Below are 26,420 nucleotides of genomic sequence, written 5' to 3'. Positions count from 1 at the left end.
GGGTTGTTGATTGTTAGCCAGTCCTGAAAACTTTCCAGGCAGAAGTCTAATTTTGGGTTCCTATTTTTGAGGACTAGCCCAAATTCAAAAGTTTTTGCAGATGTTTCCTTCTTTATTACTTCCCCAAGAATATTCTCTAACACGTAGTGGGTAAGATTCCAATTTGCTAAAAAGAGATTTCCCATTGCCTGGCTTTTGAAGAAGGTAGCTTCTTTAATTCCATTGATGCTGGATTTTGACGCTGTTCTCAACTGACCTTCCTTAATACATTACACAGCCTACCTTTCTAACTTAAAACAAAACCCCTAAATTAGTCCTTAAAGGACTTCAAAGAGAGATTAAGTACCGTTCATTATGGTGGTTGCTACCATAGTCTGCAGATACAATTACTTCTCATCAAATCTAACTCTGCTGCTGTTCTATGCAGCAGCACTTAAAGCTGTGCATAGCTTACTGTAGCAGCTGCCAAGGTGATGCGAGTGATGCATTCCTCATGGTGTTTCCGTATATTTTATCAGTCTATTAAAATGGAAATAGAGAAGTATCCAGCTGAACTTCCTTAGTAATAGCATTTGCAACTGTATATCTATATCTGTGTCTGTCTCTTCCTGAGTGTCATGTGCCATGTTCCAATTTTAAATGTAATCTTTGGTCCAAACTGCTGTTTGGACAAGCATCTTAAAGTTGTACTGTTCTGTTTTTATTCAGGATGATTTGTCAGTAACCATAGGTGTCACTTTGGGAAGAAATTGTTCTCATTTAATGAGCTGGACATGGGGGCAGATCACTAAGCTGTGTTATAGTATTATGGACTACTGAAAATTGTTTAGCTTTAATTAATTAACAATTTTCAACAAATAGAGAAACAGCAGTCTTAAAATCCAAACTAACTTATCATCTGTGTATTACAAATGAGTATGATATTTCCCTCTGCATGTTTACCTTCTACGGCATGAAGAAAAAGGTGGTGTGATGGCATGGTCTAAGCAAGTGTCTGTCTTGGTGGGGCAAAGTGCTGCCTCAAAGGCTTCAGTGAGGGAGTACTGTGAGGGCATATGACTTTGAAGGACCTTCTTTATTATCATTTAGGAGTAAACAGCAACGCTTGCCACTCAGTAAGCGCTGTGATGTCAGTGTAAAAGGTGGAGCCAGGAGTTGGTGGTGTTTCCTTTCATAGCTTTTAAAGTTGAGTATTTTATTTTCTTTTTTAGAGCTGACTGTCTAGATGCTTTTGTGATTTCAAGGAGGCTGAAGAGGGCTTTAAGTTCTTCTTTCACCTTAAATATTTTGACATAAAGATGCTTCTTAACATCTGATTGGTATAAATTATGAAGTTCTGAGGTTTGTGTGAATACTATTATTGATTTCTTCTCCCACATCTTAAATCCATGTGACTTTTAAAGTTAAGAGCTGGCTGCATAGATCCACATGAATTTGCCATGCTTTCCTACTAGGCTGAGCATTATTAATGAGTTACACCTTGCTGTGTGGTAGCACCACACTGATTAAAAGAATTACTAAAACAAAAGCTGCTTATAGCAAGTCAGTCCTGCAACCTGTGCTTACTATCAATTCCTCTAAATGTAAAACTTCATTTATAGTTTGATTCCCTTAAATCAGAAATGGACACATTATATGTTTATCTGTGGTCTTTCTTTCCTATTTTAAATGAGATATATAGCTAATCTTTTTCTAAAAAGTAGTATTTTTAACCAGCATGGCTGGTCAAATTAAACTTGAGTGTTGTGAAAGAACATTGGTGAGAAGTCTATCATAGCAAATCTAAATAAAAAATGAAGGAAACTTGCAGTACTGAAGTACTTACGATTTTTCTGTGTTTAATATGGACTAGGAAAGACTAGTTGGCAGAAATAGCAGTGGACTACAATATAGCAACAGTAGTTTTAGATCATGGAAAGTTACAAACTCTTGTGTATAAGCTTCTGCTAAATTTTACAAAGGAAATGGGAAGACGGTAGTGGCTGGGGCAAGGCACAGTTGGACAGTACCTGCTCTAAGTTACTTTTTTTCCTCTCTAAAGAGGTTTTCCCCTTTCTTCAATTTTTAATTTCTTTTCCTCCTTGTGCAGTGGAGAGAATGAGGTCTTTTAAGTTGTAAAGGTTGATTGTATACAAGTGTACCTACCTAGGGCACTGATGTCTGAAAGAGTTTATTAACAGTCCATACGGAATATTACATGTTTGATGTTAGTTGAAATGGTTCTAGTCTAGAAACTATACAAATGGCATTGTTGATGTCTTGTGTTACAATGGGCTTTGGTTGCTTTACCTTGTATAATACTCAGACTTTTTTTTAATGTAGCGATATTTTCTCGTTGGAAGTAATCCTGCAGAAACCAAATACCGTGTTTTGAAAATAGATCGCACTGAACCAAAGGATTTGGTTATAATTGATGATAAGGTGAGTGCCTCTCTATTTAGTTTTTTTTCAGTTATTCCAAATAATACCTTCTATATGGGGGTGAATTTAAATATTATACATTTAGTCTGTTTCAACAAAGGTATGTTACAGAATTGTAGAGTCATATAACAATTGAGGTTGGAGGGGATTTCTGGAGATCGTCTAGTCCTACCCTCATGCTCAGAGCAATGTCAACTAGATTGGGTTGCTCAGGGCTATGCCCAGTTTTGTTTTGAATATGGCTGGAGACTCCACAACATCTCTGGGTAACCTGTTCCAGTAAAAATGTTTTTTCTTATGTTCAAATGGAATTTCCTGTATTTCAATTTGTGCCCATTGTCTCTTGTCCTTTGACTGGATACCACTGAAAAGAGTCTGCCTTGGACTTCTTTACTTTCTTCTACCAGGTATTTATACGCATTGATAAGATTCCCTCTGACCTTTCTCTTCTGCAGGCTAATCAATCTAAACTCTCTCAGCTTCTCCTCATATGTCCGATGCATACAGTATTAGCATGAAAATTACTACTTACAGTATCAGAGAGGCCACAAGATCTCCAAACAGCACAGTCACTTTAATGAAATTTTCCCAAGTTTTTCAGTTTATTACGTATAAGCTCCCAATGGTTTTCTTATGTTCAGATATGCTGTTCTAAGTGCAAAATACATGTAATTACTATCTAGCCAAATTTTTAGTGTATCTGATACAACATGTCTGAAGCAAAATAAACAGCAGTGACAAGAGTTTTAACGGACACACTTGATTCCTTTCCAGGAAGTTTATGGTTTAAAATCTTAACACTTAAGATTTAGAAATGTTTGAATTCATATGTGACCATGACTATTTCTATTGTAGTGAACAGTGAATTTTGTGCATAAATCTTGTACTTGTTGGTAGGATGGAAGCAGGACCCAGAAGATGCAAAGCAGATGTTTAGTTTATTGTATATTAAGTAAATTCTACTATTCTCTGACATGAAATAACATTTAACTACCAAAGAAGTAACTTTAGTGACTTTTATTTTAAAGCATGTGTATACGCAACAAGAGGTGAGGGAACTTCTTGGCCGTTTAGACCTGGGAAACAGAACAAAGATTGGGCAGAAGGGCTCTTCTGGGTTATCTCGTGCTGTCTCTGCTTTTGGGGTAGTAGGTAAGTGTTTTGTTTGGTTTTATAAAATCTCTTATTTCTTAAGGAAGTGAGGCTTACTGTGTCATGCTGTATATCTTTCTGTTGCCCTTTGATTTTAATTTTTTTTTAAACTGAAGATGATTGCGAAAGTTCATTCTCAAAGATAATTAAGTTTCTATGTATTTTGTGAAAACAGGTGGCCAGTACAGGGGTGAGAGTTGTCCTGTAAGTAGTTTCCTCTTTGTCACTAAGGGAGAGATCTAGGGAATAGCCAAACTCTAGAAGTTTGATTGAAAATCTCGTAAGACTCATCTGATTGTAGGATACAAATCACATGGAACCTGGCCTCCTGAATTCCAGAGCTCACAGAATGCTTTTTTAAAAGAAAACAAAAGTTGACATCCTTTATTAGGTTATATTTCTTCATCACGCGCTATTCAGAAAGGTGACTTTAATTTTCGTTTTGGTTAACTTTTTGCAGTGACATATTAAAAGATTTCTTTTTCGTGTTTGAACAAGTGTAACTGCCTAGTACATCAACTGAATTTTTAAATGCTGATCAGCTGCCCATAATCCTAGAGAATTGATTCAAGGATTTAATATCTTCTAACTCCTTCTGCAAGTCACTACTTTCCTGCCTATTGTCAGATACTGAGGTCGCTACATTGATGGGTGATGTCTCCAAAGTAAAAGTTAATGTGTGCTCTGACAGCCCCCAAGGATACTCTGTGCTTTATTTACATCAATATGCACTTGGACATCTAAATCCAAAGCTGCAGAGGAGGTGGAAAATGCAATTACTTTAAAAGATGCTCCTGAATTTTGCATAACAACCAAAACATAAGAAAATATTATTAGTATTCTAAAATGGCAGATTAAGCAAACTTTCTTCTGTATTCTTTTTGCCCATGAAGCATTTTGGAAGTTATCAATGGATGCACTTCTCTGAAATTCCTCGGATGAGGTTTATGTGCTTGTTAATTTAAGAGTATTAATAATATGGGTAAATGTAAAGAAGCTTCTAACAGTCTTGCAACTTGGCCAAAAGCAATTGGCTTTTTTTGCACAAGCCATCAGTGCTCACTATCTAAATATGTGATAATATATTCAGTTGGTAAGTGGTTGTGTTAAATGAAAATTTTGCATCCCAATTGTATGTTTGTTTATATGTACTCTTCATAACAGGAAAGTTTCTATTCTGTAGCTAGACAAATGTATTGGTTATCAGATATGGTGTACTATTTCTAGATTTTTTTTTTTTAGAAGTAACATGCTGTCTTAGTGATCTTTAGATTATCTTGCACTTTTAAAGTATATGCTTTAGATGTCTTCTGTCTTGATCCTATCTAATCATATCTGTATAAACATGTAATTTGAGGGAATGCAACTGGTCCTTTATTTCTGCCTCCTGGCTCGGGTCAGGAGGACAGGATTATTTTTTGTAGAATTGGAAAGGGCAGCTTTGTTCTGTTCTCTGGTTATTTCATTAATCAGAGACAGTGCTTTCAGTGCACTCAGAATGGGGGTGCTGATAGGCTAAGTTCTGCTTCACTGTATAGTGTTTAAAAGTAGAAATCATTTTTAAATGGAGAGAACCAGGTCAAGGGGAAATGCTGGGTTACTTATCAGACTTTGGTATAATATTTGGTGAAATTCAGAGGATAGAGGCTGTTCATGTAAGTGATTTCGGTACTTGGAGGATACAGGAAGAACTTTGACTGCTATTTAACAACTGAAAGTCAATAGTCAGCTGCTTCAAATGGAAGATTTTGTTTCTTATTGTCAGCAGGGTCTCCTGTCCTTGTGCAGGTGAGAGCATTTTTCCCAGGGGGGCTAATAAGACAGAAGAAAAGTTTGCAGTTCATTCGATCACATTGCAGCCTCCAGCAGTGACAGGGAGGAAAATGTGTGCTTTGCTCATCCTTCTTCTTTAATTTATAATGCAAAGCTAAAAGAACTGGATATAAATACAAGTAAAAATGTGAATTGTGAGGGTTGGTTATTTTCCTCCCAATTTGTTGACAGTGCAGCAGTGACTGAGTTTTAGGCTCTTTACTAGTAGCAACCCACCAAAGCAGCTACCTCCAGGAGCTAATTCATGTAATTTATTAGTTATTAAAACTTGGTACTGCTGTATGTATTTGAATTTATACATTTGCATTGTATTTAAAGGTTTGATATGCTTTTTCCTAATGATATGTAATAGAGACATCCAAAGAAGCAACTTGGTGAAGAAGCGTGGCTATGCCCTGTAGCAGTGGGCATGGTTGATAGTTGGACTCGATGATCTTGAAGGTCTTTTCCAACCTAAATGATTCTATGATTAGGGAATGAGGGTGGAGGTTTCAGAAGCCTTCTTTTTATAGGCAATAAAGCCAGACACTGCCTGTTCTACGTCCTCAGCCCTCTGGACTTCAGTAGGGTCAAGTGTTGGTATATGAGAGAGGAAATAGAAAGAAAGGATTACCCCTGATGCTATGAATGGCTAATTTGGGGGAGATGCTGCTGTAGAAAGGGAATTTAATTCCCTGCTGTTAAGGAGGGAGAGCACAAATGTGTTGTAGTACTCTCAACTCCTTTTGCTGTTCTGTGCCCCTACCCACTAAAGAATACATAAACCTGAAAAGAAAATTGGAGATTGAGATTCCTCCTTGCTCTGGAAAATTAACCTTTTGGTATCTGAATTAATTGGGGTATGCCTCACTCTGAACAATGAGAGTCCTATAAAAAGCAAATACAAGTATCTTAAGTAGACAGCAACTTACTCTGACTTTTCAGTGTCTTAACTCTGCTACCTAATATTAAAAATATGCACGGTGGAAGGGAAGAAAAGTAAAAACTATGTACTTCATTGATTAACACTTACTGGACGTAGATTGTAAGGCTCTGTGTCTATGTATATTTTTGTATGTGTATATATATGCACATTATATATATAACATTAAGAACAAACAAAAATTCTATGAAGTCTTGAAACAATTCTGATACTGTTTTTCTAAATACGTTTGTTCAGATCAACACAGACATCCATCTAATAGCGTTTTAATGCTGTTTTAACAGGTTTTGTCAGGTTTTTAGAAGGCTACTACATTGTGTTAATAACAAAAAGAAGAAAAATGGCAGATATTGGAGGTCATGCAATATATAAAATAGAAGATACAAATATGATCTACATTCCAAATGACTCTGTAAGAGTCACTCATCCTGATGAAGCCAGGTAAATAATGGTGGTAAACAGCGTGTACGTTTTTATATTTTCTAAGCAATGGTAAACTGCAACTAGAAATTTTGGTCATGGATTTCCTTCTGTTAGTATGTCAATCGAGCCATTTTATCTTAGTTGATAAATTATTGTGGAAAAATGGAGAATGGGCCACAAGTTCTGTGGCCTCTAACCTGGAGGGTAAATATAACTGTTACAGTCTTTCAGAACTTTTTGTTCACATCTCCACATTGCCTACATGTCAAAGCTACATCCTAGCAAATGTGCACCAGGAAGCATCCAATATAAACATTGTTCTTACAAGGGCAAAGTAGTGCTAATACTGGTTTATATTGTTTGGGGTACTGTTCTTTTATTCGTAGCTCTAGCATAACATTAGTCTCACCTGAAGAGATCTTTTGTGCCCTTCAGAAAGTGCTGACTAGATTATTTAATGATTCTGTGCTGTCAGAATCTTGTGAATGTTGCTGTTGTAAAGGGTGATAAACTGACCCACTGGTAAGTTTAGCTTCTTTTTTCCTTTGTGACTTTTTTCTGAAGAAAGAAATTTGAGCCTTTGATGAGCAGGGAACCTTGTATGAAATGTACAACTAGGTCCTGGCAGTGTTTTTATCAGGCTGGGGTAACTTCTATGAAATACCAGGCAAATGGTATTAAACTGCTTTTCAGTCTGTACCAAGTGTGAATAGTCAAAAAGTGATGGATTATGATAAACTGATGTCAGGTAATAAATCAAGCCAATGGTAACTATTAAAAAAGTTTCCGCTTTAAGGTATGACTGATCGTAAACCTCAGTCTCCCCTCTTAGAATGCGGCAGGCCATATTATCTAACCTGTGTATTTATGGTGTTAGCCATTTTATCATTCATAGACAGTGTTATGGATTCTTCTGAGAATTTGCAAGGGTATGACAGATTGAAGTAGAAATTTCTTCTCTTGTTCATTTATTTGAGAATAACTGAAAGTCTTTAATTCTTATATAGTATTGTTGGGAATTTGCTTGTGTAAATCCTAGAGAATTTGACCCACATATGTGGAAAATAGAGCTACAACTTTATCTAAAACTGCCTAAAGAAACTGAGTATGTATGTGAGTAGACACTGGATTAAAAAAAAAAGTCTATTTGATTTATTTAATCCAGATGCTGATATTCTAGTGGAATTACCTGTCAAAACAATAACAGTAAGATAGGAAGGGAACGTATGGCAAGAGTCAATATTTATATGTAGTTTAATTTCACAGATACTCTGAATGACTTCTTGGGGTCTGTCTGGTTAAACTAATAATTTTCCCTTTAACTTGAATTATTTTGCTAGGTATCTGAGAATCTTTCAAAATGTGGACCTTTCCAGCAACTTCTATTTTAGGTAGGTATTAGTTACTAATTTCTTTTAAAAAACCGTATACTTACACTTGCTATAAGATTATTCTTTTGGATTTTGATACCCAAGATCTTTAGGTTGGTGTTCTGGGGAAATAAGACACATGATCACCCTGCTTGTCCATTTTTGTCTGTCTTTTGAACCTGCTTTCTCCTTCAACAAATTGATTAGGATTGTAGTCTCCATGGAGTTAAAAACTATAGAACTTTTCCACTGTCTGTTGAGCCTGGCCAGATTATGCAGTTCTGTCTTTGGAAAAGTTTTCAGGAGGTTGCTTGTCCTGTTAGTTTTTCTTTGTTGATCTCATTTTCCAGAAATAAAGCTTTGTCTTGATTCAGAAACAAAGATAGAGAGATAGGTCCTCATCTAAGATACACCCTCTGTAGGGTACATTTTTCGTAGGGCCTTCTAGGCATTGCTAATTCTCTTGCTTATCATTTCACAAATGCCATACATAAGACAAGTTTCTGTGTCCCAGCTACTATTACATATGAGATCTTTGGGACAGCAGAAAAATGGGGGAAATGTGATAAACCTGGCAGTAGTAGTTAGAAGACTTTGACTTAAACTAAACAAAAAAACCTCCTCTTGCAAGTACTGAAAGGTGTGTCAGTCTAGAAGAAACTTCTATTGGAAAATAAAGGCTTTTTGTCACAACTGTATCTCTGAAGACAAAACCTACCAAAGGTTCATGTCCATTTTGTGGTTTTGCATGGGAAGGCTTTTTCACAGTATAAAACCTGAGGTTTTCTTCCATGCTTTGTGTCCCAGCCCTAACATTGTACAACTTAATTTTTATTTTTTTTCTTCCCACCACCACCCCGCCCCCAACTTGGAGATGATGCATATATACTGTTTCTGTGGCAGTACATAGAGGAGAAAGGAGAAGATGCTTTTATCTCTCTGATAAACACATTTATCAGCTTAATTTAAATTGTTCTTGCCTGAAATCATAGCATATTTTTCTGCATGGTTTTCATATAAATCCTGAACAGAACTAGAAGTTAGTTATAACAAAATCTTTGTTCTAAGGGGAAAATGGAGGAATAGCCTGAACAAGTCTTTTACTGGCATACTATTTAAAGCTTCTGTTTCATACAAACTGAGCATGTAACAGATCTCCCCCCGCCCCCAACAGATAAGCCTGTCAGGTCGTTATTATGGGTTAGACTTTGTTATCCTTAGTGATAAATCTAAATGTCCAATGTTTAAATAAATTTTTTTAGATCATTAATGAATATCTAGAACTTAGAGGAGAGCCAGTAATCACTGATGCTGTCTTAGGCTAAAATGGAAACCTGTGTGTATTTCTGATTCAAGTGTTGTGTAAATTTGGTTTCTCCTTGGGGAAATGAATCCTAGTGGCTTATAAAATTTAGCAATTAGTGCAGAGTGTTGTCAGTATAAAAGACACGAGATGCAGAATTTGTTACCATTGTGGAACTAATTAAAAAAAACCCTTTTGTTTATTCAGCAGCCACTCTCTTAAGATGCATCTGTGCTGTAATCACAAATTTGAGGACAGATAACAGTTTTTGTGGACCAAATTTCTGGCTGTTTTGAGTTCAGGTAGTAGTCAGAGAGTAGTACTTAAATCTCAGAAGACTAAGTTTTCTCTGTATATGGATATTTGTGGTGGAATAGCTATTTTTGACCTTCAGGACTGCTTCTTGGGACATAGTGAATTAAGTTTGTTGATATGCTTTGTTCAAAAGGCATGTTCAGTTTGCAGTTATAAGAAGAATATAAATACAATTTCAGCTATTGTACTGTAAACAGTTTCTATGTTTTTAAAGCTCCTTTTGGAAATAATTTGTATAGTTTGCCATTGTAGAATCAGAATCTGTGTATCTTGTTTAAAAGTCTTTTTTTAATGGATAAAATAGTACTGTGTTAAATGTAAGTACAGATGGAGAGTAAGGGTTTCAGAAAAGCTCTGTGCATCTACAGTTATTAATAAATGCTAACTGTCTATCAGTTACAGCTATGACCTATCTCACTCCCTTCAGTATAATCTTACTGTCCTGAGAATGCCACTTGAGACATTAAAAACTGAAACAACCCAGACCCGACAAGAGAGTTTTGATATATTTGAAGATGAAGGACTTTCAACACAGGGTGGAAGTGGTAAGCAAATATGCCTAATTAAACTAATGTTGTTGGTCATGAGTACATTTAGAATATGTTCCACTTAAGTTTACTTTTAAGAAACATTTGGGTCTTCTGTATTGATCAGTAGTCTCATAACAGTCATAAGTTAATAAAAGATTATGTAAAGTGCCAATTACAGACATTTGAATTTGAACAATGCCATTTCTAGAGGTGATTAATAATTGTTTTGTTAATTTACATTGCAACTCAGGGAGATAATTGAGCATGCTGACATTTTTTAACAATCGATTATTCAACCGACGTGTAAGACTCCCAATAGCAATGAATTACAAAGACAGTGGGAAGCAATAGCTAATTAAGTACTAATAAATCTTTTTGTTTCATGTTGGCAAATATTGATGACAGAAGAGTTGTGTGAAGTTAGTGTCAACTTCATGTAGTAAGTACCATCAGGAAGTCTAAGAAAAATTACTGTTTTCAGTTGAAAACTACAGCCTTCACTTTTGATTTAACATATTCATAAAAGTGTAAAGATGACTAGACAGCTAGGAAAACTATTTTCTCTCCCTTTTCTTCACGCACGCACACACACGAAGTTTCCCCTGAAATTCTTAATATTGGATTTCATTCTGTTGAAGTTGATGTTTTTCATGTTTTATTGTCCTATGTCTTGTACTAATTACCTGGATGCTTGTCAAAAAATTAGATTATTTTTTTTTTACTTTTTGGTATTGTATATGTGACACCACTTTTTTCCTTGTTTAATCATGAAATATCAGAAACAACAGTGCTATCTTTGATTTATACGGAGTATCTTGCTGTAAAAGTGGCTCCAAACAGCTGTGGAGATTCAACTAGCCTTTTTAGACAGTAATAGAACATAATGCTGTTTAAATACATCACTGATAAGCAAAATAGTAGGATAGAGAAAGTCTGCTACTATTTTGCTTAACACTATGGACTTGATATGGAAGCCAGTTTAGATGCAACATCTGGATCTGTGCTTGTATTGGTTATAGAGAGGCTCAACAGCTTCTCTGCATTACCACCCTTATTTGTAGTCACCTGCTGTATAACCTCTGTTCCACAGAAAATATAATACACTGAGAAATATGATACAAAAACCCCACTTCTCCAGAAGTAACTCTGATTCTTTGAGATAGTGTGAATTGCATGACTCGTCTTCCAACTCTTCTAACTCAAAATGAATCTTCGGAGGCACTGAAGGAATTTATTGATCCTGTTTTCTGTGCCTCCAAAGGGGACTGCGAAGGTCTGACAAGGACATAGTTAAAATACAGAAATGCCTGAAACAATCCCTGACCCAAATTTATGCAAGATAAACTTGGACACTGTTTGTCCACCCTTTTGTTTTTGACACCCTTTCATCACAACACCTAGAATAGACCTACACTGACTACAATTCAAAGAATGATAATGAATGTTAGGTAAGTAACTAATCATCTTTGAAACTGGAACTTATTATGTTAAATACTTGTATAACATCTATCATACTCATTTAAAAGCCTAAAAGTAATGTTGTATACAGTATGCCCTAAATCTAACGTCAAAATGGAAAGATAATCAAATACTGTATTTCCTTTTAAAGAGTGATTCGCCCCGCCCCCCCGGAAAAAAGATACTACTAACATGGAGATATATATCAGGATATCAGGAATTGGTTGTCAAATACTACAATGGCAGAAATTACCATAAAGAGCAGAGGGAGCAATAATTCCTCCTCTGCAAAGGCTTTATCAGCAAGATCCCTCAGGAATCCATACAGTGGCATCATCTCTTCTATGTCTTTGTGAAAACATTGGGAGATAAAGATGCCATAACCTTGACCTCATCAGCAGTATGCTGATAGCACACACAACTCCATTTTCAGTAGATATTAGTAACATACCTGTTGATATGGTAGAATATCTGCTGCCTGTCATTCAAGAACAAATTATCACCAAAGTAATGCTGCTAGAAATGAGAGGACAAATCGCTGACCAAGCGCTCATGGCCAGGTTCTGCTGAATGTATACACTCCTTCACCAAAATGGTTACATCTCTTTTCCCTGGGCTTACGGTAAATTGGGTGACTAGGTAGCAACAGTTTGTTCAACAGCTGTATTTTCACCTTCAGTCTGTTATGAGAACTCATCTTTTTCCTGCAGCAGAACATTTGGCTGCTATAATTGACATACATACTGCTACGATATAACGTCCTGCCAGAAACTTTATTTGAAAAAACTACACAAAAAACGTGGGTAATAGAGTTCTTGTCCTATTGCTTCTCTTTAAGATTCAGACTCTTTCAATTCCTTTCACCACCTTTTAGTGCCAGTTGTCATCTTAGTCCTGATTTTTGAAACAGAAAAAGGCTTAGGTTCCAGATATATCAGAAATTGAGTTTTAATTTGTAGGTCTACAATAGCTGCATTTCTTGGTGTCAGTGCAAATTAGGAAAACCATGCTAAATTATGTAAGAGGAGGATTGGGATGCTTTTTGTAAAGGTGGCCAGGGCTATGCATGATCTTCCAGAGCCTAATAGGTAACTCCAGAGCTGACCCAGATTTGGAAAGCTTATAAAGTCCTCCTATGAAAGTATTTTTGTCTTAACTGAAATTCACAGCTTAATTTATTTCCCTTAATATCAAATCCTCTGCTGCTGCCATGCAGAGATCTCTTTTCAGTACAGGAAGTATCAGAAACTTCTGCATGAAGGCACTCAAATGCTACAGTGACTAGCAACTGTAGAAAAATTGTAAATCCTCGTAAATGCTGAACTTCAGCATGTGCTTGAAGTTATCTGTGTATGGCAAGTTTCAAGGATGCGAGTAAATGATATGCTGAGTTCCAGTCAAGGGAAATAAAGGTCTGATGACCTGGATTTTAAAACAGTCCAATGCAGGTAAGCTTGTTTTTTAATTGCTAATGCATTTTCATTGTAACAACATCCTAGGTGTATTTGGGATTTGCAGTAAGCCTTACGAAAAGTATGTGTGGAATGGCAAGCTTCTGGATGCAGTAAAAAATACTGTTCATCGTGACTGGCTGCTGTATATTATTCACGGATTCTGTGGGCAATCAAGTATCCTTTTACCCTTGTAAAAAAAATGGATACACTAACATTTGTTAAAGAAGTTTGAACATGTGAAATACATTGAATTTCTTTGTCATGTAAATACTTTTCAATTTTAGAATGATTGGTTGGCTTTTATTTTCATTACTTTTCTAGGTTTTATGATAAATAAAAAATACAGTTATGTTCTTATAACAGGGACCTGACACAGGTAGAGTGCATTCTCAGTGAGGCACTGTCTGAAAGCATGGGCTTTAGTAATAAAGAACTTGAGAGGATTTTAAGGCTCAGCTGTATTTTTTCACAGGTATTTGAGGAAAGGGAGAAAAGCTAAACCAAACTGAATTGCTGACATAGAAATGTTCTCTTACTAATCTTCTTTAAAACATTTTTTAATAACTGAGATTTGCAGAAATTCTTGTATTTACTCTGTTTCTGTTGAAGATGATGATAGAACTTCAGGCCTGCTGTGTGAAGAGGGTTAAGTAAACTCTAGAACATCTGAAAAATCTTTTTTTTTCTGACTATGTTATTTAAAATGTGTAACTGTGTCTATGTACGTTGTAGTAGGAGGAGAAAAAGTCCAAATATATATCATGCTCCAAAGAAATGCCATCTCAACATCTTAGATGATAAGAATTTAGTATATTACAGAGACATTCTGATCATCAACAATATCATGTTAATTTAAAAGCCTATCAACAAATATCTGGGGAAGCAAATACAATTATGAGGTTAAGGTTAGTGGTGTCTTTGCAAAATTTAATGTTGCTTTTTCATGATTGTAAGGTTGCTGGTCATTGGTTTAGTCTGCAGATGGAAAGCTAGATCTGTTTTTATATAGCACTATTTCACCTGTGGTCTTAATTAAAGCAGTAGCTGTGGATCTGACCACCAGTATTATGCATGCAGCTGCTTAGTGAGTGACAGTAGTCTTTGCTGTAGGTATTTGATGAGCAAATGTCTTCTTCCCTCTTGTGCCTCCCTTATGCTAAGGAAGCAGTGATAGTCATGCTAGACATCTGATTCTATCTTTTTTTTTTTGTTTTTAATAAAAAATAAAAAGCCTAAAAAAGCCATTACTGTATCTGTAGCTGTTTGCCTCTGGCTTTCAGTTGTTGTTACTTAAGTAGTTGCAATTTATCTCCCTTTTCCAGACAAATAATTAGAGGGTGACTAATATACCTGATCTGAAAATAGAAGCTCCCAGGCTTTAATCCCAGTATTCACAAAAGCAGTATTTGCAGGCCAAGGTGATTCTTTTACCTATTTCACCTCCATTGTCACTTCATAAAATAGAAATACTTCTCTATCTTGTGAAAAGTGGTTGATGTATTGTAATGTAGATTCCATTTTCAGAGTTCTTCAAAGTGACTGTTGAAGAATGTCTCTCCTAGCTGCAAAAGAAATTTGGAAATGATACGCATCACTGTTAAGGAGATTTTAGTAAATCAGATGTTTTAGTGTCATACACCTCTTTTACAATTTATTTTTGCTTGCATGAAGTAAGTGAACAAAAAATTGCACGTGACATGTAAACCTTAACTTCTGTTTCAAGAACTGTTAATATACGGTCGCCCTATATATGTCACTCTGATAGCCAGAAGATCAAGCAAATTTGCTGGAACACGTTTTCTGAAACGAGGAGCAAACTGTGAGGTAAATTAAATGTGATTTTAGGGGTTTCCCCTGTCCCCCAACAATATGAAAGCTTGAGCTTGACTGACTGGAGAACTGAAATATTTTAGAGGGTTGTTAGGGTTTTGGCTGTAAATGATGCTATTAAATAATGTTATCACAGCTATCATTACATTTTTAATTGAGATAATAAAGCTGTCCTTAAAATAATAAGTCTTAACAGGCTTTTTTTTTTTTTTTTTCCCCCTACACTTAGAGATAATGTTATTTCCCAAGTAGAGGAAAAAAAAAAGAAATCTGGTAATATACCTGTAGGGACAAATGGGAATTTAACCTTCAGTGGTGTTCTCACTACAATGATTTGGTGTCTTACAGTTTAATTGTACTCTGGAAAGATCAGTTCTCTATAATGCATGCAGCTCTGAAGTGTCATGTCTACATCATATGTGTATTTCTGTGTTGGTTTTTTTTTTTAGGGAGATGTTGCTAATGAAGTGGAAACTGAACAAATACTTTATGATGCTTCAGTTATGTCATTTTCTGCAGGGAGTTACTCTTCCTACGTTCAGGTTCGAGGATCTGTCCCTCTGTACTGGTCTCAAGATATCTCAACTATGATGCCTAAGCCACCCATAACACGTACGTACAAATTATTCTTTGTGATAGATAATGGTTAGTGCTGTGTTCTAAAGAAACACCTGAGAGAGTAAGTGAAAACTAAATTTGCAAAAATGAACAAATTGTCTATGCATTTGTTCTTTGGGAAGCCATAATTTAAGGTGAATCAATGTTTTTTTATAATAAACATCAAGGCATACAAACATTCAACCATATAAAAAGCTGCATTTGGTGAAATTAAATAGAAAAAAAATCTCCATCTTAGATTCACGTTCAGCAATGGAATACAAAAAATTTCTGTTTGAACATGTCAGCTTTCTTTGTGCTCACTTTGTATACAGAGTTAGCTACATTCATCTTAGTATTGTGGATAAAATTTTGAACCTGTTGAAAATAGTGGAAAACATCTGGCCTAAGTTTAATGGGGCCGGAATAATTGCTCTTTGTAAGCTTCCAATTTGGAAAAGGGAAGATCTTTTTTTAACAGCTTTTGCATGAAAAGAGAGGCAAATATGTAATTGTATGATTACTATCAGAGAATTAGTATGTATTGTGAAGAGTACTTTTAAGGGAAAACGATTTAACTGACTCTACAGCTCACTTAATATCCTGAATATATGTGTTTATTGCAGTGGACCAAGCAGATCCTTTTGCACATGTTGCTGCTCTTCACTTTGACCAAATGCTTCAGAGATTTGGCTCTCCCATTATTATTTTGAATCTTGTGAAGGTACTGTATTTTGAATCTGTTCTATATGTTTTCTGATTTTTAATATTATGCTTATTTCTGTAGAGTCTCCGTGTAACTTCGGTTGTGTTCTAAACTAGTATTAGCTTATAAATGGAATATTTTCTTCATAAATCTCATCCTACGCAGCATAATACATAACCCTCTAACTGCTTCCACTACTGCCCTTCAAAAAAAGAAGTTTCCCATGTTTATAGACTTCTTCCAGTAACCTTTCTCTGCTGGTTTCAGGTTTTTGCTATTATCCCTTAGATGAGAGGAAGTCCAAATAAATTTGCCACTAAATTTAGTTTAGCACTAAAAAATACTAAAATAGCATGGTTCCATGCAAAGTGAGGTTTGTAGGCTTCTTGACACAGATGGCTGAGTTATTTGATGAAATATTATGATAAAGACTTATCTTTGCTGTTTGCTCCACCTGGTAGACTTAGGGAAGTATGAGCGGGAGGGAAACCTGAAGCATTGGATGCTAGCTAATGGGCAGTGCCATTGGCAGCAGGGCTGGACTAGTAGGGGGAGCTTCATGATTGCTGCAGTAATTCAGTTCAATTCACTGCTGTGTGAGAGGCTGTGGTACAAACAGGTGGCACTAATTTTGGATATTACATCTTGTATTTGTGTTGGGGTTTTTTGTTTTGTGTTTTTTCCGTTCTAATCCAACAATTTTCTGTGGTGGTGTACGTTTCCACATTTGAGTTTAATATATTGATTTGTTTTGCTTGAATCATATCTTATTTCTTTTTAGTCTTTAAAAAAAAAAAAGATTTAATTTATTGTGTTGTAGAACATTTTATATTCAGTACAAAAAAGGATCTTTTATGTGCATGTAGGATCTGTTCCTAGTATTAAAAAAAACAGGGAAAATACAAAAGGAAGGCTTTTAAAACTCTTAAGTTGTAATAAATGGCAACTAGATAACCTATTTTCTATTTCTAGAAGCTTTCCTGTGTAGGAGTGCTTTTAAGACTGTCCAAGAGTCTGTGGAATCAACTTGGGATAGCATTTGTTGACAAGAAGATGATTTTATCTCTTGCAGCCATAGCTTTCAAAAGCCATTGTTACAGTGTGAGTTTAGGCTCACATGACCTTGACGCATCAATCATTATATGCTTTTATTCACAGGGCTTTTGATATGGTGGCTAAAAATGCATCTCTTTCTTTCCCTCTCTGTAGATGCTTAATAATAAGATGCTAAAATTCATGTTCCTTTATTACTTTATGTACCGCTTTAAAAAAAAAAAAAAGGGAGGGGGGGAAGCACCCCAGTCTGAACACCTTTTTTTGAATGTTGCTGTTGCTTTTACACAAATGCTAAGCACTTCTGTCTCCAATACTTTTGTTATTTGATTTCTTAAATGTCGATGAAATATAAATCTATGTCCTCCTATATCTGTCTATCAAAACCTTGTTAACTAGTAATGAATGTATTAGGATTCCTTTGGGTTTATTTATTTAGGACTGCTATTATATATTTAAAGCAGTTTCTACAACATAAGTTCAGTATAGGTGTTAGTTTGGATGAAGTTGAGAGGAAAGCCATACTAATATATAGAGTACCAAAACATAGGGTATATTCAGAGAACGGTAAGATAATTCTAATTTTTTTTAAATTATTTTGGAGATGGGAGCTGTTGTTCCCCATCTCCTGTCCGTAATGGAGAAGAATTTGCCTGAATCCTCTTGTACCCCAGAACTGAACGGGATACTTTCCTTTCTGCCTGTTTTTTCCTTCTCTTTTGTCTTTGTCCATTTCCTCTGTATTACTACTTTTGTTTCCATGTGCTCTTCTTTGCTTTTATAGGGTTCCATTTTTCAACCAATGATTATGCACAGTTGAAAAAGGTGACTTTTACTACTCATACAAATGAGTTGTTAAAAACCCAGAATGTTTAGATTTTTCTGTCTCTTCTGTTGTTAATTTAATTGTACTAGTTAAGAACTGCCTGCTGTTGTTACAGCTTCCACTTTTAATTTCTGTTATATATACATAGATGTATATGTGTATGTGTATGGGTTATGTACATTTGTTAATGAAAATTGTAATGTTAACTTCCTTTTTGCTAAAGGAACGTGAAAAAAGAAAGCACGAAAGGATTCTTAGTGAAGAACTTGTTGCTGCTGTGACATATCTCAACCAGTTTTTACCCCCGGAGCATGCAATTATATATATACCCTGGGATATGGCCAAATACACAAAAAGGTAGAAAAGATCCTTCTTTGTACCGGTGCTCTTAGCCACAATACAAATAACTGTGTGCTACTGAGTATGTCGCTTTCCAGTTGAATGTAGCTTAGGAATGATGGGAGAATTTTATTAAGATCTATGGACGGAAAAAAACCTTAGCTTTTTTAAGGATTTTTAATGTTTTCTATGGTTTCTTACCAAAGTGGAGCAAGGCCTTAAAACTTTGTAATTCTCTGCAAAGGAAAATTTTAGAGAAAAGCCACAAAAGAGCCATCAACATTCAGTTTTTATTTTGAATTAGTCAAAACATTGTATTCTGTCAGATGTTCCATTTCAGTCATTGAATTTATTGAGTTACAAAATTTTGGAAAACAAGGGGTTTCATATCAATCAGTCTTTTCCATTTCCTCGTCCAAAAGAAAATGAGGGCATTAATTTCAATGTTACAAAACATTTAGATTATTAGAAGCATGCATCTTAGAAAGGCAAATACATTCTGTAACTTTTTATTCTATACTTTTGGACAATGGAATGCTGTACTACGATCATGTGAAAAAGATGAATGTTTTCCTAAATGTAGAAATATTTACAAGGCATAAACATTTTAAATTACAGGTATAGACTGCTATTCTTAAGTAGCACACAACTTGGTTGTAAAGTTCTCTGATCTGCATATGTCTACTGTATCTTACAATGCCAGAAATTCTAGACAAATGATAAGAATTGTTGGATCAAATTTCAGCTATCCGTCAATTTAGCAATCTGAGCAAAACAATGGAAAAACTGGTATGGTTTTATGGGCAGGAATATAACTAATGTTTGTGAATTAATTTTTTTGTGAAAAAAGCTTTGGAAAACAATCCTTATTTGCTATTTGAGATTACAAGTTGGTTGATATAGTCATGTAGGTGTGAAACTGTTACTTTAAAGTTTAACATGGTTTCACACTACTTTTTTATTCTAAAATGGCATTGTGTACAGTTAGGTGTACATGCAATTGTGGTACAATTAAATAGCAAATCTCAAAATAAGGTTAGATTTCCTTTCAGAAGATATGCTAGATGTAAGTTCTTGGGTTTCCTATGGAGTGATGCTGATGAAGTTTAGTGGTCTGTCCTATATGGGACAGATACCAGGTGATCAAAACTTCTAGCTTTAAGCTTGAGGTATGTTTATATACATATCCACCCTAGTACCGATATAAAAAATACCCGAGGGCTTTGAACACGATTAATTATTTATATGAGCAAGAGATACTTAAGAATGGAAGATAATGTATATGCCTGCCTAAAGAATTGGCAGTTTCGGGAATACTGAGAATGTGTTTGCTTTAACATGTAGTTTTGAAGTAAGTTTGCTGGAAAGTAGTACTGGTGGAAATGTTCCAAAATACTGCTTCCATCTCAGTATAAGCAGTCGTTAAAAAATAAATATTTGTTTTTGTTACTTGAAATGTAAACACTGTAGTAAAAACTTTGAAAAGAAAATTATTACTAACAATGAATGGATGAATGCCCTGATCTGAGCAGGAGGTTTGGGACATCATGAAGGCCACACATGGAAACAAATGGTACTGAACAAAACAGCACTTTGCAAACAAAATGAGGGAATATGATGTAGCATAATCATATATCCTTCTCTGCCTCATTCTTATTTTGTGAGTCACGAGGTCTGGTAGAGGAAAATTTGTATGATATAAAAGTCAAGGAGTTTTAGGTTTTTGAAGTCTTCCATTTCTAGTTTATGTAATATGTTTTATTAAAAACTAAACAAAATTGCTCACATAAGGTCAGTGTCTGTTTCCTAATCCTGTAAAATGTAAGAAAACTATAGACATAATTACTGGTGGATAAATAAAGCTCTGATGCGAGTCTTCCTTTAAATCATTTAAAGACTTTCCAAGCAGTGAAGATTTTTTTAGTATTAATGTATCTTGACTGTGTAATTTATTTTTTTTTCCTCTCCTCAGCAAACTTTGCAATGTCCTTGATAGACTGAATGTGATTGCAGAAAGTGTAGTAAAGAAGACTGGATTTTTTGTTAATCGACCTGATTCCTACTGCAGTATCTTGCGGCCAGATGAAAAGTACGTATAATTTAATTGGTGCGTAATGAATAACATCGTTTCCTTGGAAAGTTGTCTGGAATTTCTATGTCTATTACATTATTTCTTATTTTAAGGCTTAAATTAATATGATACAATATCACTTGTAAGTAAGTTATAGCTATAAGGATTGCAGTCAGAGGCACATGCTAAGGAATAGTAAGTAATACACTGAAAGAGTACAATTATGCTGCCGCTGTTCTACTTATAATGAATTCTTACGTCCAACCATTATTTGTAACTGTTAATCTGTGCCATGTGTGTTTACACAAAGTTGTTTGGGTTTGTTGGCTGTAGGGTTTTTTTTCTACCTTAACCAAAGGAATCCTAAATTTGGGGGTAAATTTAACAAAGCAGACAGCATTTGGAACTTAATAAGCGGCTTCTTTTGAGGCATACTAATAAGATAACTGTCATCTAAATGTTACTGAGTCTGTTGTTTTCCAATGGATTTTATGGTATTCATATGTACAAGATTTAAAACAGTTTTTTAAAATAGAAACTGTATCTGCTTAGGCTGCTGCAGAAGTACAGTGATTTAATCAGCTGAATTCTCTCAAGTCCCTGAAAATCCACAAGTAAAATAAATTCCTCATTAGAAGTTCAATAACTTTTTTATTCAAGTCTTCATGTTAGGGATCTAATTCATCACTACTCAAATGGGCTTTCATATTTTACACAAAGAGCATCCTTGCATGTTTTGGCTGGCTTCATTTAGAAACAGTCTGAGCTAAAAATTTCATAGACTCTCTTGGAGCTTTTCTCTGCCATGCTGTGCAGCGAACATGGCAACTGTAAACTAGCAGGAGCAAGATCAGTACATCCATGTAATGCTGTCTTCTGTAGAGATAGTCTGGTGACTCTCAAATGTAGTATATAGGCTTGCCATAGGAGTGCTCTGGTCAGGCTAGGTTGACCTAGCCCTACTAACTTGAAAAAATTCAGTAGTTCAGGGGTTACTTGCACTGAGCATAACTTCTCCTCTGCCTCGAAGTGTCATTAATTTCTGATTCATGTTCTTTGGCTCTGGGGTACAGTTAAGGCCTATACAGAATTGCAACACCTGGACAAAAATGTATGTATGTATCCAGCATGTATGCCTAGAATCAGTATGAGGGGGAGATTTAAGTCAAACAAACAGCTTGTGCTGTAGCACATGTTATGCCTTTACCTTCCAGTTGTTGGCATTGTACCTGCTTCAATTTTTGTGCACTCAAGACCCAATCTAGCAACACTTGTGTTGCTCATACTCTGTTTTATGGGGAGCAAAGGAAATATGGCTTTGGAATATTTCTACTTCAAGACTACGATATATTTTTTTTTCCAACGTAGTTTAAATAAAACATCTTACTGCTGCATAGAGCTTTCACTGCTTTCTGCTATTCAGGGATATCAGGTTTGCTTTGTGGCACGTTTATTAATTGTCATCCTTTTTCACTGGGCAGGTCAATACATGGTATGACCTGTTGGGGGTTTTTTTTAATGATTTGTAGGTCATTGTGTTTTGTTTCTTTTTCAGGTGGAATGAACTGGGAGGTTATGTTGTTTCCACTGGTCGCTTGCAGGTACTAAAATATACTTTATTAATTCAGAGTTATAGTGATGTAGATCAGCACTCCCAAAGCACCAGTGAACAACTTCACTTAAATACCTGATTGGTGATTCACAAGAGTGCTCTTAAATTAATATTTATAATAAACAGCATTATTGCTGTCCAACCCAGAAACCCAATGGGAAAATATGGCTTAAAATTCTTGCATGGTACCACAAAACTTTATGCTGTTGGAGTTGTATTTTTGCTGGAGGTAGTCTGAGAAATGCTCATATTTTAAACTAGTTTCCATTACTATTTAGTCTGTAGTGTTACCAATGCAGTGAAAGTTAAACTAGCAGCATTTTAGCAAACTGCACAATATAATGTTATACAGAGGAGGTGAGGAATAAGCATACTGAAGCCTGGTGACATATTCATACATGTGAAAATGGGTTATTAAAAGTATTTTCACCAGTGCTGAATATTCTGTACACTGTTACAATTTCCATCACTAAAAGGTAAACTAGAAACGCTGCTTTCTTTAAGGACAGAAGAGTGATGACTAAACTGTAAACCACACAGTACCAGATTTATACCTGAATGTTATGATTATATACTCTGAACACAGGGCATATTCTTAAGAAGCATTAGTTGCTTGTGACTTGCCATTCATGTAAGTTAGAAAGCATGTGACCATTCCTTTACTAGCTGATCACTGGGATATGTTTGCTGGGGGCAGATAAGCAGCAGCGTAGATAGAATTTGATCTGTTTTAAAATAAAACATATCAATGCTAGTTAAAATTTTATTTTTTAAAATGTTAGTCTTACAGGTTTACCTGTATTAGGGGAATGATTATTTTATCTATCTTTCAACTTTAATTATTTGAGGTAGTCACCATTGGCATACATGTAAGCATTTGGATCACGGTTCATCTCAGAATAGACATCTTGTGAGTCACACCCAAAAAGTGCTGCTTTATTACGGCAATGAAAGTTTAATTGACTAGCTTGGATGTAGCCATATATATTTGAGCAGAAGAATCTCCTGTGCTGTTACATTAAAATATGTTTCTTGCAGCTGTTCATATTGTAAAATAACTTTGCGTGCATTATGGATTTGAGGAACAGTGGTGCAAGCAGCATAAAAGAATATGTGCATGACTGACCTTCAGCAAAATGTTCACGTGTGTTGCTCCAGATAAGGAAAGCTTAAAATATAAGCACCATCACAGTAGAACCAGAGCAAGTTAGAAGCGTGCTTTATTTTTTGCAGTAGTTACAGCATACTTGAAAATAAGACTTTCTTCACTGAAATAAAACATAGCTTTTATTTTTAAGGTAAATCTTTAGGGTTGTTTGAGTTGAAGGAGAGATGCAGTTTGTGTGATGATAGAAGCAAGAATGTTTTGAAAGTGGGCATTACAACAGTCTGATGTAGCTTGCTAGAGATGAATTGCTTTTTAACACATTTTTAGAAATGTCTTTCCTCAAACTTTTGTGAACTGACATAATTTGAGATTTGACAAGTCTTGGATAGTAGGGGAAAAAAGTAATAATCGTGAGTGTAGTAATTTGTTAATTAAGAAAAATCTCTTACTTGGATTGCTTTACCAGACTGGAGTTCTCCGAACCAATTGCGTGGACTGTTTAGATCGCACTAACACAGCCCAATTTATGGTGGGAAAATGTGCTTTGGCATACCAGCTCTATTCTTTGGGATTGATTGATAAACCAAATTTACAATTTGATACGGATGCTGTTAGGTAAGATATGTTAATAAAGTGTCATGGTTTTATTTTTTAATTTTGTGTCAAGAGATTTGGGAAAATTATGTCTATGTAGAAGAGAAGTGCAATTCTTTCTGTTTGAATGATTTAATAATATTTATTCATCCAAGTTTAAAAAAAATCTTCCATACTTGAAATATTCCTGAGAAAATCCAGTCACACTGAAAATTTGCTCTTCTGGACAAGTATGTTAATCGGGCTTCTTATGAGGTAACTGCTTGACTTTGTTCTCTTTATATGCCTAAACTTTAAGCTAAGAGTTTTCCTTTCAAATAGATGTAAAAAAACCCCAAACACCCCAGTCTTTTACACTTACTTCAGTTGCTTGAGGCAAAATGCTGACAAGAATTGAAATAAGTACATGCTTTTATGGAGAACGCCAAACTGACATTTGTATAGAAGTACATCTTACCTTGCTATTTCCTACTTTTCCTTTGGAAAAAAATTGTGCTTTTTGATTTATTGAAGAAAAGTTTTCAGCAAAGTTGTTCTCTCAGATCAAGTATCGGTGATATGTATTCAGGCATCCTCAAACCATTTGAGAAAACCCAGCATTTAAATCAAAATGTTCGGGGGGAACTAAGCTGCTTAACTTGTGAATATGCTTCAGAAATCAATGTAAGAGTCGTTGAGGTGATGTGGTTTTATTCCTTGAAGCTGTTGTCATGACTGTAAAACTTACGGCTTCATTGCTGGTTTTGGCTCATTGTTTGATAGTTTTAGAATGTGGAGATATAACTTGTATTTCAGAAAAGACAGAAGTACTCAGTCTCCCCTCCCCTTTACTCGAGACATACCTTCAGCTCCTCTTCTTTCTCCCATTATCTTCCAGCACTTGCCTGGTGCCAGGAGCTGGTACGTGCCACAGAAACAACCTCACTTGCAGCATGTTGGCTCACTGCAAGCGGTGGGTCCTGGCCCCTGCCTGATGGCCAGGGAGAGCACCCGCTGGCTGGCTTCCTCGGTGTGCTAGCAATGCCTCTCATCCACCATGTCCCAGCTATTAGGTGCTGCACGTTTGCCTCTGGGACCAAACAATTGCTGCTGCAAATATCAGTTGCTGTGCAGCCTCCTCGGGACTCGGCAATCAGGACTCTTGGGTTGTAACTAGAGGGGATCAGGAGGTGGACAGATCTCTTGTATCTACTCTCTGTGGTATCCTCTACAGCTACCACTTACTTCAGCACCTCAGGCTGCGTTTTGCTATCGTTCCTTAAGCTTCACTACCTCCCCCCTTCCCATCCCTGTTTTGGGAGCCCAAATTTCATCTGTTGCTTTCTGCTGCAATAGTCCCATGTTTCCTGTCTATCTTCTCTCCCTCCTCTTTCCTCTCTATGCCCCAACCACCCAAATTTCCATCTCTTACTATCATCTCTTAAGATTATAGTCGTTGCTTTGTCTCTGATTTTCCTGATACCTTATTTCTCATTATCTCTCTGAAATGTAGCTATTAGCCTGGCACAAAATGTTACTTCTATCTGGCCACATTTGACTTTTTTCTTCTCCATTGCACTAGATGTATGCCTGTCTGAAACTGATTTTGTCATCTGTTAAGACTTGTTTCTGAATTACTGTATTCAGAATAATCGAAAAATCCTGCTCCGTAATGCAACAAATTCTGAAGACAGGCATGTGCTATATTGTCTCTCCATTGTGCAGTCTTTCACTTTGACCTCCTGCATTCTTGTTCCCTGCATTGTCTCACATCGAGTATCTGCTTTCTCTGTATTCTGCTTCTTCATGTACACTCTTCTAACCGGTCAAAGAGGGTAATCCATAGTGATCTGTCTTCCTTAATTTAGCTAACATGCCTGAAAAACTAACTTCTTTTCATCACGTTCTTTGACTGTCCTTATAATTCTGATTTTTCTCATACGGTCTCGCTGGCTGGCTACAATCCAGAATTTCTGTTGAACTAGATTTCTGAAGTCAGCATTTTATTTCAGTTGGCCATACTGAGGGATAAAGAAACCGTACAACTTCAACAGTCCGATTTTGTGTCTAGCAAGATTAATCTTCTTAATGACTTTGTTGCACAAGACCATTTCTGCAAGCTATATTTCTTAGTGATTCCTTTAGTGTAATTGTTGTCCTATCTAGGAAATTTCTTAGACAAAGTGTACCTTACCTTATTTTATCATATGTAGTTAAGTTTTCTCTCTACAGAAGACTAGTCTTTGTTTGACTGCAGGCTTAATATTTTGAGGCTGTGGAAGGGTAATTTAATTCTACAAGTCCTTTCCAAATCAAGTAGATCAACATCCTTAATGAATTTACAGTTGTCTGGTTTCTGTGAACCTTTACTGCAAGGTCATTGGAACTCTGTTCATCAGTCCCCCATGGCTGACTGGGAAATTTTTGAAAGGTATCATCCTTTTACCTGCCAGTTTTTGCCTTCAACCAGTTTTTTAGCTTTAGTTGACCAGCATTGCTGTCTTTCCCTTGTATATTTAAAAAT

At 35.8% G+C, this 26,420-nt stretch overlaps 1 protein-coding gene across 2 annotated transcripts in view; it reads left to right on the top strand.

The window, feature by feature from the left end:
* The window catches only part of FIG4 (FIG4 phosphoinositide 5-phosphatase), a 73,001-nt gene that overhangs the window by 9,276 nt on the left and 37,305 nt on the right, over positions 1-26,420 (top strand). Inside the window, exons 2-14 of one of the 2 annotated variants that reach the window (XM_049818253.1) lie at positions 2,323-2,421; positions 3,450-3,573; positions 6,613-6,769; positions 8,092-8,142; positions 10,136-10,284; positions 13,227-13,355; positions 14,905-15,005; positions 15,461-15,623; positions 16,235-16,332; positions 18,417-18,550; positions 20,505-20,621; positions 22,159-22,204; positions 23,790-23,938. In XM_049818253.1, the coding sequence (XP_049674210.1) occupies positions 2,323-2,421; positions 3,450-3,573; positions 6,613-6,769; positions 8,092-8,142; positions 10,136-10,284; positions 13,227-13,355; positions 14,905-15,005; positions 15,461-15,623; positions 16,235-16,332; positions 18,417-18,550; positions 20,505-20,621; positions 22,159-22,204; positions 23,790-23,938 (1,517 nt within the window). Of the gene's footprint in view, positions 1-2,322; positions 2,422-2,775; positions 2,829-3,449; positions 3,574-6,612; positions 6,770-8,091; positions 8,143-10,135; positions 10,285-13,226; positions 13,356-14,904; positions 15,006-15,460; positions 15,624-16,234; positions 16,333-18,416; positions 18,551-20,504; positions 20,622-22,158; positions 22,205-23,789; positions 23,939-26,420 lie in introns of those variants that run through there. The other variant, XM_049818254.1, reaches the window with a different exon arrangement.

Source organism: Accipiter gentilis, chromosome 15 (assembly GCF_929443795.1).
Source record: "Accipiter gentilis chromosome 15, bAccGen1.1, whole genome shotgun sequence".
Classification (NCBI taxonomy): Eukaryota; Metazoa; Chordata; class Aves; order Accipitriformes; family Accipitridae; genus Astur; species Astur gentilis.
Note: the sequence above shows the minus strand (reverse complement) of the source record. Positions and strands in the feature narration are given on the sequence as shown.